The sequence below is a fragment of the Marmota flaviventris genome, chromosome 16 (genome assembly GCF_047511675.1).
Source record: "Marmota flaviventris isolate mMarFla1 chromosome 16, mMarFla1.hap1, whole genome shotgun sequence".
Classification (NCBI taxonomy): Eukaryota; Metazoa; Chordata; class Mammalia; order Rodentia; family Sciuridae; genus Marmota; species Marmota flaviventris.
In genome coordinates, this window is record NC_092513.1 from 257,048 (window position 1) to 276,072 (window position 19,025).

At 47.5% G+C, this 19,025-nt stretch overlaps 1 protein-coding gene, 1 long non-coding RNA gene and 1 other non-coding gene across 3 annotated transcripts; all 3 read right to left on the reverse strand.

Annotated features, from left to right (window-relative positions):
- Positions 1-1,015: 1,015 nt before the first annotated feature.
- Positions 1,016-13,075, reverse strand: LOC114092753 (glyoxylate/hydroxypyruvate reductase B-like). Its single transcript, XM_027935350.3, has 5 exons — positions 12,672-13,075; positions 10,785-10,956; positions 7,550-7,728; positions 3,127-3,223; positions 1,016-2,108 (listed from the first exon to the last, which is right to left on the reverse strand). The coding sequence occupies exons 1-5, from the start codon at positions 13,072-13,074 to the stop codon at positions 1,952-1,954; spliced, it is 1,008 nt and encodes a 335-aa protein (XP_027791151.2). The 5' UTR covers position 13,075; the 3' UTR covers positions 1,016-1,951.
- An 863-nt stretch (positions 13,076-13,938) lies between these two features.
- Positions 13,939-14,120, reverse strand: LOC139702239 (U2 spliceosomal RNA). The gene has a single exon (XR_011704834.1). It is a non-coding gene; the product is annotated as a U2 spliceosomal RNA (small nuclear RNA).
- A 2,463-nt stretch (positions 14,121-16,583) lies between these two features.
- Positions 16,584-18,906, reverse strand: LOC114092734 (uncharacterized). The gene is made up of 3 exons (XR_003582796.3): positions 18,587-18,906; positions 17,105-17,169; positions 16,584-16,912 (listed from the first exon to the last, which is right to left on the reverse strand). It is a non-coding gene; the product is annotated as an uncharacterized lncRNA (long non-coding RNA).
- Positions 18,907-19,025: the final 119 nt, after the last annotated feature.

Consider the following 19,025-nt stretch of genomic DNA (forward strand, 5'->3'; position numbering starts at 1 on the left):
GACGGGACGTGGGGCGGGGCGACGGGCCGAATGGGCGGGATGACGGGGGCAGGATGGTGGGTGGGGCGATGACGTACAGTTGTCATTGGCCTGGAGGCGGGTGGGCGGGGAGAGAGAGGGCGGCCCCGCCTACACATTTGCGCGCTGGAAAGCAGTGGGAGCTCAGAAGACTGCTGGGTGCTATAGGAAAAGCAAGTGACCCTGAAATTTCAAATACTGAAAAGATTTCAGTGGTTTTCACCGTGTTTGAGAAGATAGACATTCTTAATGTTATTCAACACCATGCAGTGTACACAGGTATCGAAGCATCACATGGTACCATTAATATGCATTTACTGTTTTTATGCATCCGAGTAAAAATGAACTTTTAAAGAAAGGTTAAAAATAGCATGAAACTGACAGAAGGGCGAGCTGCTGAAGTGATTGAGAAGGCAGAGACATGGACGAGAGGCCGGCACACAGAGCCCGCAGGGTGGACCAGAGGCCCGCAGGAGAAAGCCTGCGGTGAGGTAGATAAGAAGGCCCTTCCACACTGAGCCAACAGGTTGGACGGATCCCGCATTCTTCTTTCGGATTCTACTGCTAATTTATTTGCTCCTGCCATAAAACTTATTTCCTGTAATACTTCTTTACTCATCTATCTAGACAAAGACATTTGTCTGTTTATCTAGAGGCTTCCAAAATAAAGTGTGTTAATCTGGATCCCATAATCATGGCCGTTTCCAATAATCTTTGCAGTCCCTACCTCATCCTTTATGCCCCACTCCCACCAGCTGCAGACCCCCGTTGGTATTCCTCACTGCAAAGTATATCGGAGAGCAGGCCTTGCCTTGTTTCCTGCAGTAGCCCCAGCTGGGAGAACACTGCAGCCTGAGAGTTCTCAATAATTACCTATTGAAGTAATTATTGAGAAGGAAATTGAAGGAAATGAACAGTGATCTTTGAGTATGGGGAATGAATAATATAAGAAGTCATCAGAATATAACAAAATAGAAGGTAACATAGCTCACGAGATTTGCAGATCTAGTCCAGGGTTTTAATTGAGAAACTGATGTGACTCCATTTTTGAAAATAAATAACAGCAGCTTCTACCTCAAGGCTGTCCTAAGGAAGGGGGCATGACCCTTATCCTTGGAAAAACCCACAGAGCACTCCTAAGCACATACCCACCCTGCTGAGTTGTTTGTCTACAAATAACAGGAGAGGTCTGCGGTGCCAGATGTCCCTGACTCAGTTAGGCTAGGTGAGGACCTATAGCAACCCCCTAGCAACCACCAATCAGCATGAGACAGGGAAAATATCTGGGTGCCAGATGACCCCCCAGTAGTTTATGGTAGTTGATAACATGTTGGGAAACCATGTAGTTTGGCACGTACGCCCCTCATGGCCTAAACCAATCAGTACTAACCAATCACCCCTACCCAACTTGTTCCTGCCAGTGAATGTGCTAATACTGATTAGAGTTGTTGTTTGATTTTCCCATGGTATGGAATATTTGCTGTGTGATGTTGTGACACAGAGAGTATCCCCCCAAAACCTGTAAAATCTCACTGAACAAAGGATCAGGACTCACTCTCTGGGACCACTGTCTCAGGAACGGTTGTGAGTCCAGGCTCGAGCTTGCAATAAAGATTCTTGTGTGATTGCATCGGATTCGGCTCCTGGAGATCTATTGGGGTCCCACGAATCTGGCATTACACAATCTAAATCCAAATCAAAACTAAGCCTAGGATTTTCCTTTAAATTCATCTGAGACTAGATAACTGGATGCAATTTCCCTCAGCAGGAAGTGAGAGAATGGAAGCAAAGCATGCAGCAAGCCGCCTTCAATAAACATTACCTATTACTCTTAAGCAACTTTAAGCCAGTCTACAAGATGGGTGTGACATGTGAAGTACCCAGAAATACAGCTTTCCCCATTTAGTCTACTATATTTCTCAGTCCTCACAAGTCACTTAAGCAACACTTCGTTAGGAACAGGAAGGCCGTGGAGAGCTGCCAGGATGCTTTCAACCAGATCTTGCATGATTTGCCATTTGGCTTGGTGAGTTGCACTTCCAATGTGAGGTGTGACAATGATGTTCTTCAGCTTCAACAAGGGGTGATCTCTGAAATACACATTAATTAGGAAAAACATGGAGTTGTTTGGTTTCTTTAACTTTGTATTCTGGCTTCACCTCCCCTGTGAAACCAGAATTTTGCCACCCCGAGATAAGAAGTTTGCAGGCACCTCAGGCACACCCAGAATTACACCCACATGTACCCACCACTCAGCTAACCCTAGCTCAGGAGACCCTATGTTTTGAGGTACAAAGCATGTATCCTAATCGTACAGAGGCCATGAGCTCACAATTACACATGTGCCTGCTTGATTAGAGACTGGCCCGCAAGGTGGAAAAGGGCTAAGGGCTTTAGGGGATGCCAGAGCTGTTCTACCATCATGGGAGAAGCTGAATTCACTTTTAATGAGGAGTGGCATTCAGAGGGGAGATTCATCAGAACTAGCAGATTAAAGGAAGTTGACTTCCAGGAGGAAGGCCCAGGACGGCAGTTAGCCTGGAAAGGTGATGAGGTAGAGTGGATCAGGCAAACTCCAACTTGATGGATAGCACTAGATGCCAGCATTGGCAATGGATGTGGCCTCACCCACAGGGTCTCTTAACCATTTGGATACAGCTGAAATAGCCATGAAGGGCCATGGCCTCTTGGCCCTAGCTGCTAAGAGTCAAGGGCACACCTACTAGAATCTTGTGGACCCCAAGGATGGCAATGTATCTGGAACCCCTGACTCAGACTACAGTAGAGGGTGCAAGTACTTCCAGCCTTAGAACTAAGATGAAGATGAAGCACAGCACAGATACAAAGGTTTGTAAAAGAGGCACCCAAGGCCAACAAGAAGGCAGAGATTCTGTGCAGTGTCCTATGTGGGGCCCAATCCTGAGCACTCTGAGCTCCCTTTCCAGGGTGAAGCTGACCCAGAACCTGGACAGTCTGCTGTATACAGTAGGACAGGCCACACCCCACAGTTCCATGGCTCCCTGAGGCTGCAAGGCCAACAGAAGCACTCATCTGCCATTTTGCCACCTTCTATCCAAAAAAAAATTGGATTTTGTCTGGTCTTGTTACCTTGGCAGGGGCTCTGGGTATGTCACATCCAGTGCTGCAGCCTTAATGACCCCATTCTTCAGAGCTTCCACCAGTGCATCCTGATCAACCAGAAGCCCTAGATGAATGAGACAACTCCTCAGCAACCACATGGGTGTTGACATGTGAGAAGAGAGTTTCATCATACAGCTATAGCTTCAAATGTGTCTTCATTTTGTTCCAGAAACATGTTTAAATGTATGCAAATCCTCACAAAGAACATGCAAACTTCACACTAAAATTACATTTAAATCATGTCCAACCAATCATTAGAACAAAACCAGGCCTCAGCCCACTGTGTGCATTGCTCAGTGAGCCCTCAAATACCACAGCAAAGTTGATTCATGTTGCAGGTGAGGCTGTGTTTTGGTTTGGATGTAAGGTGTCCCCTAAAAGCTCCGATGTTAATGCAGGAAAGTTCAGAGGTAAATTGATTAGATTGTGAGGGCTATAACCAGGTTAGTTTGAATTATTTGACTAGTGGTGATTGTGGGAAGGTGGGGCATGGCTGGAGAAGGTGGAATCCTGGGGGCATGTCTGGAAGGACGCCTCTTCCCCAAGTCCCTCCTCCCCACCGCCCACTTCCTGATCCCACCATGAGCTGAGGAGCTTTCCTCCACTGGGCTCTTCCTCACCCTGGGCCCAAAGCAATGGACTTAGTCATCTATGAGCTGAGACCTCTGAAGCCATGAGCCCAAAATAAACATTCTTTCCTCTAAGTTTTTCTTGTCAGGTATTTTGGTCACAGAAACAGAAAAAGTTAACTAAAACAGAAATTGGTATCAAGAAGTGTGAGCACTGTAACTATCTGACCATGTGTTTCAGAAACCTTTGCAGCTGGTTGGTAGGAGGAATTCTGAAAAGTTTCGAGATGTGAACAGCAAAAGCTTTAAAATATTGTAAACAGAGATGAATGGGTGATTCCGGTGAAAGCTCAGACCAGAATGCTGATAGGATTATAGACAGTAAAGACTGGGCTCATGGGCTGGGGATGTGGCTCAAGCGGTAGCGCACTCGCCTGGCGTGCGTGCGGCCCAGGTTCGATCCTCAGCACCACATACAAACAAAGATGTTGTGTCCGCCGATAACTAAAAAATAAATATTAAAATTCTCTCTCTCCCTCTCTCACTAAAAAAAAAAAAGACTGGGCTCATGAGGTTTGAGAGAGAAATGAAGACTCTGCTGGGAATTGGTCTAGAGGCCACTTGTGTTACATTCTGGCAAACAACTTGGCTACATTTTGCCCATATGCCAAGACTTTGTGTGAGGCTGAATTAAAAGGGGATGGACTAATCAATCTGATGGAGAAAATTTCAAGGCAGCAAAGCATTCAGTCAGTGGCATGGAGATTGCTGGCACCTTTAGACCAGGTTTTCCATGAAAAATGGGAACAGAAATCAGAGATAAGGGATTTTTAAAACTTACAATCTGGCCAGGAAAGTGCATGTAAAGTTGGGGCCCAGGAGGGTGTGCTTATTGAAGAGATTACAGCCAGTAAGGAGAAACTAAGTCCTTTGCACAGAGACAATACAGAAAATGGCTTGAGAGCATCTTAGGAATTTGTACGACCATTTCCACTACTGGCTCCAGGGTACAGAAAATAAAAATTTCATTGAGAAAAGATCATGGATGTCCTGCATACACAGGGGTGCCTAGGAAGTTGATTCACCACGCTGAGCCACAGCTATGATTCCAGGGGGCCCAAGTGTCACAGGCTGTCTATGGATTGCATGTGGGTCACTGCACATGGAAGCCTAGTGGATAGAAACATCTGGAGTCTGGGAATGACCAGTAGACATTTTCTCTGGTCAATTGCCCATGGACAGTGTGAATTTCTGTCCTGTTCTTCTGTGTCCCACACAGCACCTGAGATGGGTATGACTTGCCAAGATGTCAGCAAAACCTGAGGAAGCGAGACTCTGCCTTTGAAACCTTATCCCTGCCTTTGATACATCCCTTTACATAAATAACCAGAGCCATCTTTTCTCTGTCTAGTTCCAGCGCCCATGTGGACTGGATCTATCAGGGGCTTCACTTTTGTAAATACATTTCTGAATATATTTATGTTTTGTTATTCACTAATTATTTGAGACTTTAAGTTTTAGGGTGGCTTACATTTTCCTGGGCAGAAAAAAGAATGCCCCAAAGAGACACTGGCCATTGCCTCCGTTACCCAGGTACTGTGCTAGCTGGCAACAGGTCTTAGCATTATCCACATGGTTCTGCAGGAGTGCAGGATACTAAAGTTAAGGGGTCATGGAAGCTGCCACCAAGATTTCAAAAGAAGGCCTGGGAGGCCAGGTAAAGTGTAGCAGGGTTGGAGTCCCTGCGGGCTTCCCCTGAGAGGGCAATGCATGAAACTGTGAAGGTGAAATGAAGCTGGAATGGAGACTCCAGGAATTAAGAGATGCTAGTGACATGGACTGTCTTCTGAGAAAAGCTGCTGGCTGTGGAGAGAGCCAGGCTAAAAGAGAGCCCATATGCACTGCAAATGGCAATACCACTGGGATGAGGCTGCCCAAGGCCTTTGAGGCTAACACCTTGCAGCCAGGGTCCTCCATGCTGTATGCAAAGTTGCAGGTGGAGTTAAGAGAGCCATTTGCCAGCAGGGTTTCAGTCTCGCTTTGGCCCCTCTTTATATGCCCCTATTTCTCCCTTTTGGAATGAAAATATTTACTCTCTGCCACTGTGTATTGGATACATGTAACTTGCTTTTTATTTTTACAGGGGCTCACAGCCAAGAGTTTGCCTTGAGTCTCAGAAGAGACTTTGAACTTAGACATTTGAGGGAAAGCAGAAACTATCAAGATTGTGTGGGCTCTTGGAGATGAATTGAATATACGTTGCATTGTGAGATGGACCTGAGTTTTTGGGAGCCAGGGGTAGAATGTTATAGTTTGCATATAAAGGTCTCCCCCCAAGTCTCCTGTGTTGATGCAGGAATGTTCAGAGGTGAAATGATTGGCTCTTGAGAGCTGTAACCTGATCAGTCCATCCTAGTTTGAATGGACAAACTGGCTGGTGACTGTGGGCAGATGGGGCGTGGCTAGAGGAGGCAGGCCCCTGGGGGAGGGGTGCATCTTTCTTGAGTTCCTTCCTCCATCCATCCTTCCCTCCTCTCTCTCTCCCTCTCCAGCCATTATGTGCTATCTCCTCTTGAGCCCACAGCATTTAAGTCCGCTGTTTGTAGACCAAGACCTCTGAAATCCTGGCCCCTCCTCTCAGTTGTTCTTGCCAGGTATTTTGGTTACAGGAATGAAAAGCTGACTTAAACAGACTCATAGGTTACAAATCTGCCCACAATTATCCTGTACCCCAGCCCTGGTCTTACCAAAACCTGGTCCTGTCTCACTTTCATGCCATCTCCCCCAAATCACCCAAGGGGCTCAATTGAAAAACAGCCTCCAAATGTCTGCATTTAAAAATGAAATGAGGGCCAGGATGCAGGTCAGTGGGAGACCCTGGGTTCAATCCCCAGCACCAAAAAAAAAAAAGCAGTTATGAAACAAACAGAACGTGATGCATGACTCCATTTACAAAATAGCAAGAGTGTGTGTGAGCATCTGAGGCTGAGGCCTGTGAAGAACCTGCTGGCTGATAGTGCTGCCCATCACAGACAGTCCATCTGTGAGCCACTGCTCCTAGGTTACGACCAATGCCTGCCCAGAGGCTGTTGGAGAAAGTCCAAACTGAGGCCACGGATGGCCCCAGAAGTTTGCATACTGGCCTTGATGCTACTGAAAGCGTGCTGCACACTGGTCTTTTAAACTGTCTCATTGAAGGTCTGAATTTTCAGACAACTCTCAAATAATTAACTCAGCCATGTGCAGCTTCATGGCAAGAGCTGGTTCTTGCTTTCTGGGTAAGGTCACTGAGCTAAGCGATACTCAGGGCTGTTGGGGGTGCTGAGTTTCTCAACCATGTCCCCAGCCCCACAGGGCACACTGCCCAGATGTCTGCCTCAACAGCCAGCCCTCACATGCACCCCCACACCAGCATCACAAGGATACCATCTGTGTCCAATGCTGCCTCTTGGCACCTAAATGTCAAAAGTGACCCTCAGAAACTCATCCCCAGGAACTGTGTTAAATCCCCCCAGAGCATCAAATTGCAACACCACTCCATCCCAACAGACATTGACTTGTGATATGAAAACTTCCATATCGTAGCTATTATCCTTCTTGATTCTTACTTGAGGTTCAAAGTCATGTAAAGACAAAACTCAGGAAAATTTCTAAATAGAATGTAAATTTTCTTAATTCACCTGCCACCAATCTAAATGGATTTTGTGAATTTTCTGGACCAGGGCATCCACTCAGGATAAAGGGGACAAGAAAAGCCAAGGGCAGAGCTAGAGACTCCCAGCCATGTCTCCTGGCCACACGGTCATCACAGACAGGCCTACCTCTGCCGACATTGACCAGCACAGCACTTCGCTTCATCAGCTGCAGCTCCCGCCTCCCCATCAGGCCCTGGGTCTGGGGCGTCAGGCTGGCAGCCAGCATCACAAAGTCCGAGTGCTGCAGCAGGTCTTCCAGCCTGGCACAGTAGGCAGCACCCACGGCAGCTTCCTCCTCCAACCTCCTGCAGAGAAATCACTTCCTCAGAAATTCAGCCAGATGCCCAGGTGGGTGACACTTCCAGGGAGAAGTCTCTCAGGGGAAGTGGCGGGGTCCACTAGGCCCAACTCCCAGCTGGACACATGAGTCCCAAAGGCCTGGCAGTGTGGTCAGCCCTGGAGTCCTCAGGATGGCTCACTCCCCTATGGAAACTCTGCTTATCCAGCCCCTGCAGGGTTGCCAGGCCCAAACCTGTATCCCCAGATCCCTGCTTCCAGGGACAGCGGAGGCTGGGCAAACACATCTCATGCCCGGAGAGGAACAGGAAAGGCCTTGAGGTACTGTCTGCTGAATGGAAAGCCAGGCCCACAGAGTCAATGCAGGCAGGACTGTGGCTTTTTTTTTTTTTATTTGGGTCAAATTTTAACCCTTATTCTGGTCACCCAAGACAACTGATTATTCGACAGAAATCATAAGCACCAGGACTTGACAGCATCCTGGAAGCCACCAATGGACTTTCAGATGTGGAATATGAAATGACACAATTCTTTTCTAACACAGGCAGGTGTAGCCTGAGGGGAGATGCTTGCCCAGTTCCCCAAACCCTGTCCCCTTCACTTGCTTGGCCCTGGCATCCCTGCCTTTGCCCTCTGGTGGCACTGAGATCTGGGACTATTATGTTTCTTTGTGCAAACACAGTACCTGATGAAATATGATATGTCAAGAGCTATGTTATGTTTTGAACAACTAATAAAAATAATTAAAAAAAAAAAAAAAACAGTACCTGAAAAACCAGCTCACCATGCTCCACAAATGTCTGTTACAGAAAAGAGTTTCCCCAATTTTCTTTAAGGTCAGAAACCTATGCATTTATGTGAAGAGTTGGTTGATTGTAATGCATTCTGCTGTCATATGTAACAAATTAGAATAAAAAATTTAAAAAAAATAGTTGGTTGAGCAGCTGCCCTAGGTGCCAGTCCTGCTGGGTATGGGGATAGCAGTGAAGACATGGAGAAGCTCCACCTCTGCATCACCTGCACCCACGACCACACTCAAGCCACCAGAGGTGAGCATGCAGGAAGAAGGATCTCAGGGGCCTTGCCAAGGAAGGGCAAGAGGGAACCCAAGTAGAAGGAAACCTGTAGGTGGAGCCACTAGGGAGAGGCAAGGTGAGAACCTCCAAGGTGGAACACTCAGGGCCTGAGTTGGGGAATGATTGACCTTTGGTGGAAAATGATCACATTCTTTTTGGCCAGGCCCAGCTGAGTGCAGTGTTTGCTCCACTTCTGGAGGTGTAATAGCCTTCCTATGTCTTCCTCCTGCTGAGGACATGGCACCCCTGGGGCTGCAGACATCTTAGAACAGCACCCCAGAGTGCTAGTTAAGTACATGTCTGTAATCCCAGCAGCATGGGAGCCTGAGACAGGAGTATCATGGGTTCAAATCCAGCCTCAGCAAAAGAGAAGTGCTAAGCAACTTAGTGAGACCCTGTCTCTAAATAAAATACAAAACAGGGCTGGGGATGTGGCGCAGTGGTCGAGTAACCCTGAGTTCAATCCCTGCTACCAAAAAAAAAAAAAAAAAAGTACTGTCCTGAGATGGGTCCTGCAATATTGTAAGACTGAAAGGGAGGCCCAGGAGCCCCTGGGAGACAATGGCCATGATGTGAGGCACCCAGCTCTATGGAACCATCTTTTCCCACAGCCGATAGGAGCCATTCAGCAGTTGTGAGCAATGGCCAAGGCCTGGCTGGTCTGCAGAGAGTGGCCACAGGAATTCAAGGTGGTATAAGTACTTGAGCTGCCCCTGGGTTGGATGGCACATGAGACAGCCTGAGCAGGTTTTGTCAGAGAAGTGAGAGTTCTGCAGCCCATCACTAAGACAGGCACTGGGGCTGGGGATGTGGCTCAAGTGGTAGCGCACTCCCCTAGCAAGCACGAGGCACTGGGTTCGATTCTCAGCACCACATAAAAATAAAATAAAGATATTGTGTCCACCTAAAAGTAATATATATATATATATATATATATATATATATATATATATATATTTTTTTTTTTTTTTTTTTTTTTTTAAAGGCACTGGTGGTAGAGGGTAAGAACTCTAGAAGGGTGAGTGTAGGTGCCGTCTAAGGAAATAGGAGCACTATGGTGGGGAGGGCACACCTGCATCCTAGCAACTTGGGAGGCTGGGGCAGGAGGATCACAAATTCAAGGGGTGATCCTCCAGCCTGGGCAACTTGGTGAGACCCCTTCTCAAAATTTAAAAAAAAAAAAAAAAGGGCTGGGGATATAGCTCAGTTGATAGAGTGCTTGCCTCGCATGCACAAGGCCCTGGGTTCAATTCCCAGCATCACATAATAAATAAATGAATAAATAAAATAAACAATAAGAAGGGCAGGGGATGTAGTTCAGTGGTAAAGCATCCTTGGGTTCAATCCCCAGTACCTGCCCCCTCAAAAAAAAAATAAATGAAAGGAAATGGGGAGTGCTACTGAAGGGCTTGGCACAACATTAGGGACAAAAGTCCAGAGTTAGTTTTGGACTTGGCCTGTGATGAGTGGAGACCTGGTAGGTGGAGGGTGCACTGAGTTAGCTGAGGAGACTGGGTGGACAGAGGGCAGCACACTCACCCTTGAGGGATGTGAGACCCCCAAAGCCAGGAGGCACACAGGCCACCATGGGTTTCTGTGGCTTTGCTGAGCAGGAGCAGTTGAGACAGGCATACCACCAGCTCCCTGAAGATTATCTGCAGTGCCGAAGAGCCACACAGGCCTAAGAGCCAGGAAGAGGCACCAGCACACCTCAGTATTAATTGGGGCTTGGTGGGTGTGAACGCATCTCCTGGGACTGAAAAGTCACTTTGGAAATTATAAAGGACTTGTGTTATGTAGTGAACTTCTTTTCTTTTCAGTGGTATTTTCTCCATGAGAAGTCAGAGCCACATTTCCAGGGAATTGTCAGGAAACTTCCACCCCTTCTTGGCATGAGCTTTCCTTGGTGAGAGTGGGAATCTCCTGGCCATGCTTGGGCAGCCATAGCTCTACTGAGCTCAACCAAGGGTCAACTTTTTGAGCCTTACCTGCGGTTCCTATTGTGATACAGAATCTTCATTTCAAATGCTTTGGCCCTCTGCGCAATCTTATAGCCAATGGTGCCCATGCCGATGATCCCCAGAGTGGCCCCCGACACTTCCTGCCCCAACCAGTTTATAGAGAAGTGCTTTGTGTCCGGTGAGACAGCCAACTGACAACCTAAAACATACAGGCACAGTGCTGTTAAATGGCATCACTAGCAAAGGGGTCTTTCCACAGAGCTCAAGGCAGAGAAGGCCTATGTGGAGGCTGGAGCTCAGGTCCTCTGTGCTTCCGCAGAGAGGACAGCAAAAGTAAGAGGTAGCTTCCTCAGAACAAAACCAGACCCTCTGGAGAGGATGTTCTGAAATGGCAGCGTATTTCACATTAAGGATTTCTGGCTAGAACTTGTTTCAGAGTCTGTCTTGACCAGTAGCCAAGAATAAGAGGAGCCAGGCTCTTGCTCCTTCTCTCAGAACTGCTTCTCAGCAGAGTTCCCATTGGGAGAAGATCACGTGACTTCCACTGCCACTTTTGTGGTAGTCCTGAGGCTACCTTATATTTTACCCTGTTACATACATGAGTGAGAGCTGGTGGTAGAGGAGCTACTGCTCTCAGAAGCCAAGGTGGACATGGATGCTGACAGAAGCCGTGTACACCCAGGAGGAACTATTAGGACGGCCTTGGGCCTGAGCCTAAGCAACTCCATTTTAAAAACTCCAGTTGAAACCTGCAGTCTCACTAGGCACTCCCACAGAGCCCTCCAGTGTGGCCTCAGACAAGTTACTTCCCCACACCCTGATAAACAGAGTAAAGCCCCTGGCAGGCTGTCCTCACCTGATCAGAGGGAAAGGCAAGAAGATCAGGGTGGAGACCACCCGACCCAAAGTTTCTGACCCCAGGGTAAATGATGTCACTGAGAAATCCCACGGTAGCTGATAAGGATTGAAAGGGGGGCAAAAGCCCCAAAATTTAGTATAAATGATAGAGCAAATGAACAGGGATTCAGCCAGCCAAAACAAGGATGCACTTGAGCTGGAGAGCCTAATGAGGATCTGACATCCCATCACTGGTCATTGTTCCTGAGCCTCTGCGTGATCCTCACTGCTCTCAAACTCTACCACCTCATCTGGACCTTGGTGAGAGCTGCAACTCCTCCCTACAACCCCCTCCTCAAACAGTCGTTCACTCGATGCCAGGAAAAGCCCCTTGGTTCCAGACCTGGTCACCAGAGTGAGTGTGCATCTGCTGGACTTAAAGCCTAAGGCTTCAGACTTTTGAACTTAGCACACAGAGGGAATGTCTGTCATTAGCCTGTCATGATTAAGTGTGTTTTGCAGTGCTTAGAATTAATCTAGAATTGCTTGCTGTGAATTAATTAATCTAGAATTGTTTGCTGTGAATTGATTATGTCTATTGCAGTGCCTAGCCTTGTCATTTTCTTTTTCTTTTTTAGTTGTAGATGAACCTTTAATTTTATTTATCTGTTTTTATGTGGTGCTGAGGATTGAACCCAGTGCCTCACACATTCTAGGCAAATGCTCTACCACTGAGCTACAGCCCCAGCCCCGTCATTTTCTTGATTAAGAAGGATTGTCATTTTCTTGATTAAGAACCTATAGAGTGAAATTGTATTGAGTAATTTGAGTGAATCTTTATTCATTGAAAGGGGCAGAGGAGCAGGGACATTCTTTATTTCTCCTCTCAACTGCATGCGTTGCAATTTTGCCCCCTTGCAACAAGGAACTCAATTCCCAGCAGATGAAGTCTACATGTCACCCAAAGATATCAGAACCAGAGAAGGACCTGTTTGCGTGTTTTGAAATTATTTTAACATGTATATTATTAAATATTTATCATCTGAACCTTTGGACAACCAACAACAGCATTTTTACCTTCCACCACCCTGCGAGCTGAGGCCAGCAGCAGGGCCATCCCCAGGTCTGCTGTGGGAGTGGACACTGCGTGTGGGGTGTGGGCCACCTTCACACCACAGCTGGCAATGAATGGCAGGTCCAGGTGATCCAGGCCTGCTCCCGAGTTGCCAATGATTTTCAGGCAGGGCAAGCTCAGCAGCAGCTCCCGGTCAATCACCGGGCGTCCACCCCAGAGGTATACAGCTTGGATCTTTTGACTGAATTCTGTTTTGTTTTCCAAAAATTGCTTCATGGTAATGAGAGTAAAGTGCTTCTGCAGCTCTTCCACATGAGCCTCACATATGCCATAGGGTCCTTCAAGGCCAAACACTAGAACTCCAGGCAGTGCTGGGTCTCTTGCAGCCTGCAGACAGAAAGACATGAACCACACAAGAGTGCCACATCTCCTGCTCCAGCATATCCAGGCGGCAAGGCTGGGCTTCTCCTGTTGGCTGGACAAATTCTCAGGCACCTGAAAGTCAGACAGAGCCTGACTGCCTGCTCCCTCCTGCTTTGCCTGGGTTTTTATTCCTGCCTTGGGAAGTGACCTCCTGGCCAGGAGGGCTGTGGCTAGACTCCCCACCTCCTCACCCCTGCCTCATGCAGAGGCCAGGTGAGGTGCTAGCAGCAGATCCTATGAAGACAGGCAGCAGTCATAACAAAGCCCGGAGCACTCGCCTGGCCTGTGGTCAGACACTGAGGCAGCCTACTCAGTGAGTGTCTGGGATACAATAAACACTGTGCTTCAGTCCTAAGTTTCAGGCTAATGCTTGCAAGCAGCTGTGGAGGAGAAAAACGCAGACTCCACCCCCCATCTAGGCCAGAGAATTAAAACCAGGTGAGACATGTGAGCAGGTAAACAGTTTCCAACTCTCCCAGTCCACTGTTAAACAGATGAAGCCCCCATGGGGAAAGGAAGAGCCAGAGTCACTGAGCCAGTTGCTTCCACAGTGAACTGGACAGAGTGGTGGCGGAAGATTAGCTAGGCCAGGGGTTTGGCCAGGCAGTTGCCACAGGTAAGTGACAGTGCAGGTGGTAGGGTTTGCAAGCATGGATCTCCCCTGGGGAGGAGAATGCACCACCTGTTCCCAGGAGTTTTGCTTGCTCTTAAGGAACAGAATCAAGTCAGTGATATTTTGCACCTGCTATGTTCTTAAGTGCCTTTAATTTGAAATAGCCAATAATACATCAGGGCTATATATCTTGGGATGTGGTATTTTTAACTCTTTTACAGCAATAAATAAGTAGTAAAACTGACCAGCTGGGCACATACCGGTAATTCCAGCAGCTCAGAGGCTGAGGCAGGAGGATCTAGAATTCAAAGCCAACCTCAGCAACCCCCAAGGCTCTAAGCAACTCAAAAAGACTGTCTCTAAATAAAATAGTTATTTTTTACACTTGATCTTAGCCAAAAGGCCGAGAAGCGATAAAATAGTTATTTTTTTTAAAAAAGGGTTGGGAACATGGCTCATGGTTAAGTACCCCTGGGTTCAATCCCTGGTACAAACAAACAAAACTGACCACATTTTACTGTGAAAATAAAAAAAAAATATGTCTTGTCTGTAAAGTGAATTATAGTTTTAGGTTCCTTGTTTCTGGTTAAATATGAGATTTTTAAGAATTTAAAAAATTTTTTTAGTTGTGGGTGAACAATATCTTTATTTTGTTTATTTGTTTTTTATGTGGTCCTGAGGATCGAACCCAGTGCCTCTCACATGTGAGGCAAGTGGTCTATCGCTGAGCCACAGCCCCAGCCCAAATATGAGATTTTTAGACATTAGTATCCTTCTATGAAGAAAATCAACAGCTTTCCAAACACTAAGGTTTTGTTTTGGGGTCTTTTGTTTTTGGGTCCCTGAGGCTTGGTGGGGAAAACAAACCAAAGAATGTTCAAAATCTGATCAAAGCTTACACTATGATCAGTTCCAAAAAAAAAAAAACACAGGCTTGGGCTTACTTCTGACCTTCAGAAAAAGATTTAAACAGCCTTGTCCAGATAGGAACACCTCTGTGACTTTCACAGGTTGGCCACGACAGCCCAGGGCTCTGCAATTGTGTTTCCTGCTACCTTGGCACAGAGTGACACTGTGCCCCTGCCACACCTTCATGCAATGTGACACTGCACCCACCCCACTTCACTGTCCATGCCATACCGGGGCTATTGCCCTGTCATTCTCAGTGTCTGCACATGGGAAAGACTGAGACTCTTTACGGGTTCAGAGGAGTCCATCTTGAGTCAGAAGAGACAAGCGACAGAGAGCACAGGCTCACATTTCCCTTCCTCAAGCCCAGACTCCGCACATCTCCTTCATGCTGGAGTTCAGCCGAGGAGCCTGCCGGGGACAGGCACAGACCCTCGGCCATGAGAGGTCACCACCAGCACTAGCTGCAGTGGTCTGCTGCTCTGTCCCCGGAGCTGCCAGCCCTCCAGAGTCCTCTCCTTTCATAGTGCAGGCTGCCCACTAGGGACCCTGCTTTCTTCTCTTTCCTAATTGCTGCATCACAAGATCAAGAGAGGGGAATGTTGGGACTGAATAGTAGGAGCAGCATGGGTGGGTAGGAATGTCCTCGACTAGGAAAACTCAATCAAATTGGACTTCTGTTGTGAGGACTGAGAGGACAAACCTATCCATTTGGAAAAATCAAACTTCTTAGCTTTATTTTTGCCCAACAGTAACAGTTCAGATATTTACAATTCCTGATTGCTGTTCAATTTGAACTGTTAAAATTGTTTAAACATTAATTTCTTCTCATAAGATGATAGCTTAGTTAAAAAGAAAAAGAGCATTTACCTTTGTAGACATTGCCTTTGACAGACTTAAGGCTCCAAACTCAGATTTTCTTCTTTTAAAGACCCTGGAAAATTGCACCCCCCCCCCCAAAAAAAAAAAAAAGAAAAAGAAAAAGAAAAATGTAGGCTGAACCTTCCACAGCTTCTCTCAGATAAAGTCAGGGACAAAGATCAGCCTGCTGGGAGGAGACTCCTGGCCAGTGGGAGGAGGTCTGGACCCCTGACCCTGAGCTGGGGCAGCCAATCAGTGCACACCAGCATTCTCTGGCTGAAGGCACCAGAGCACTGGAGTAAAGCATAAACAAAACTGATGAGGACCAAAGGAGAGGGGAACAAGAAATGTGCTGGGTGCTGTGGTGCACGCCTGTTATCCAGTGGCTTGGGAGGCTGAGGCAGGAGGATCACGAGTTCAAAGCCAGCCTCAGCAATGGCGAGGTGCTAAGCAACTCAGTGAGACCCTGTCTCTAAATATAATACAAAATAGGGCTGGGGATGTGGCTTAGTGGTTGAGTGCCCCTGAGTTCAATCCCTGGTACTGCCCCCCTGAAAAAACCTAAGAAATGTAGCTAGGCATGGTGGCCCATGCCTGTAATCTCAGCTACTTGAAAAACCTAAGGCAAGGGAATGGCAAATTCAAGGCCAGCCTGGTAACTCAAAAAGACCCTATCTCAAAATAAAAATTAAAAAAAAAAAAAAAAAAGGCTGGGGAGGAGGGTGCTGGGGCACTGGGGCATAGCTCAGTGGGAGATGCTATGCCTAGCATACCCAGGTCCCTGGGTTCAATCCCCGGCACCACAGAACAATAAGTTCAATATGTATCGTTATAATGCACTAATAAATAAATAACAAAAAAAGAAGAAATTTGCCCAAGTCTCTAACAATCAGCAAGATCTGTTAGTGCAGGGCAGGCTGAACAAATGTTAGCTGCAAGATAACCAGGGCAGTCCAACCTGTCTGGTTTTTTTTTTTTTTAATGCTGGCCCCCCTCTCAAGCATTTCACATGGTGACACATCCCTCTTCCTTGGCATTCTTTCTCCACTGAATGTTAGTGACGACCCATTCTTTTTTTTTTTTTTTAAGAGAGAGAGAGAGAGAGAGAGAATTTTTTAATATTTTATTTTTTAGTTTTCGGCGGACACAACATCTTTGTTTGTATGTGGTGCTGAGGATCAAACCCGGGCCACACACATGCCAGGCGAGCGCGCTACTGCTTGAGCCACATCCCCAGCCCCTGTCTGGTTCTTTATCGCAGTTTGCATCAAGTCTGAACTCTCTCCTGCCAGGGCCCCCCTCTCTTGCTCTCTCTTTCTCTCTTCTCCTCTTTCTCACTGCTGCAATAACGATCTCTTGGTCGCTCCGAGTGCTGTGGTCACTTTCCTTTCAAGATCACATCAGAGGGAGATTGTATCCATAACATGCAGTGACCTTCTGGAAAACACAACTTCCCATGACTCTTCCTCTTAGCACACTAGGAGGAGCAATGCCCCATCTCACTTCCCAAACTCTGTTTCCAACAGCGCCCAGTAGGCTCCCTGTTCCTCCCCTCCATCCAGCCCCTTTCCACTTGGCTCCTCTTGTCTTCTCTCCACCCCTTTCAAGCCCCATTTTTTTCTCACCTACCAGTAATTCTCATTCCTCTGGTTGTACATGATGTAGAATGTCAGGTCAGTGGCGGAGACTTAGAACTGGAAAGAAACATCAATTAGGCGCTGATGGAAACGCCTATCAATCAGCAGGGTCTCCTGACTAAGGCCTGTCAATCAGCAGAATCCTTGGCCAATCCTGGAGTTCAGCCAGCTGAACTGATCAACTCCAGCAGGACATGGGACCCTAAAAATCCCCTTTCCTGTCCCAAACCCTTCCCTTCCTGCTGTAAGCCCCATAAATGTCCAATCCGATCAAGCTTCCACCCGGTTTCTCCTCAGACCCTTCTCCTGTCCACTCTGTTGGTCTCATGAGTTCCGCCTGGGAGTGATATCTAGGATAAAGCCTCTTCTGTGGTCTTTTAAAATCTGCCTCCTTTGGTCGCTGCCCGCCTTGCCTGATCTCACATAGAGTTACACAGGTCATGTAATCCTATGTGCACATAGGGTAATGATGTCTGATTCATTCTACTATCTTTCCTACCCCTATGCCCCCTCCCCTTCCTTCACTCCCCTCTCTTCTAGTCAAAAATACCTCTACCCCCCCCCCCCCCCCACCTATTGTGAATTATCATGCTTTCTCTTTTAAAAAGCAATTTACTTGCATCTCTGCCTGGCTAAAGTCAACAGGATATTTACATTCCTCAGCAACCATTATCTGCAAGGGAAATGGATCCTGAAATGCTTTTAAGAACACGTTACCCTGAAATGGGGAACTTTGTGTGACTCTTTCGCAGATCAGAGCCCAGAACTGAATTAAGGATAATTCCTCCTAACCATAAAAATCTATTAAGAGATTCCAGAGTCTGTGGTTGTAACTCAATGGTAGAGTGCTTGCCTAGCATGCATGAAGCACTGGGTTTGATCCTGAGAACCACATAAAAACAAGTAAAGGTATAAAAAAATACAATAACATTTAAAAAATTAAGAGAAAAAAAGAATCCAACTAAAACCATCAAGGGCCAAAGTGACCTGGAGCTGACATGCGCAATGAGGACTTTTTGTTCTTTTTATTTACGCATGACAGCAGACTGCATTTTGACATATCATACCGACTTGCAGTACAACTTCCCATTCTTGTGGTTGAACATGATGTGAAGTTACACTGGTTGTGTATTCCTATATGAACATAAGGAAGTTATGCCCCATTCATTCTACTCTTTCCCATTCCCCTTCCCCCTCCCTTCCCCCCCATGCCCCCTGTCCAATGCGGTGAACGCCCCCACCATTGTGAGTCAGCTGCTTGTCAGAACATTTGGCCTTTGTTTGGGGGGGACTGGCTTATTTCACTTAGCAGGATGTTAAGTCAAGAGGTGGACGTGGGTGGAATTCTCTGGAAACTTCCCTCTGAGTTTTAGTGGGATCTCAATAAAACCAGATGCGGAAAAGTCACGCTGACCCTTTCCTCTGCGATCGGACCCACTTTTTCCCTTCAGCCCCCGCTTTTCGCCTTTCCTACCCTTCCAATAAACTCATGCCCGCCGAGGCAGGTCGGAGATCCTTCTGCCGCGACGGCCATATGGGGTTCCGGGGGGTCTTCGCGCTGCCGGCTTCGGGGAAGGCCCTGTAACAGTAGGGAGGCGCCTCGCTACCGTGGCACGGGAGCAGGGACAGGCCACGTCCGGCCGCGGGGGAACAGGGTGGTGGCTTTCACAGGGAGGTTCTCGGTCGGGGAGGCTGGTGCCGGGTAAAGGCGGCCAAGCACAACACCGCTGACACTTCCCCACCCGACGAAAGAAAGAACCAACCGCTGGCTCCCAGCGAAGCCGCGCCCGCCCAGCGCGCAGGCGTAGATGCGCCCGGACGACCTCCACCCCTGTCACCTGCATCGCGCAGGCGCGGCCAAGGGCACGTCCGGGCGGCTGACGCCACGTCCGCCGGCACAGGCGTATGCGTCA

Coding starts and splice junctions, on each gene's coding strand:
- LOC114092753 (XM_027935350.3), bottom strand. CDS start 13,074: ATGTCTTTCTGTCTGCAGGCTGCAAGAGACCCAGCACTGCCTGGAGTT. Junction 3,224..7,549: donor GCTGGTCAATGTCGGCAGAG/GTAGGCCTGTCT, acceptor TCATTCATCTAG/GGCTTCTGGTTGATCAGGAT. Junction 2,109..3,126: donor TACCCAGAGCCCCTGCCAAG/GTAACAAGACCA, acceptor TGTGTATTTCAG/AGATCACCCCTTGTTGAAGC.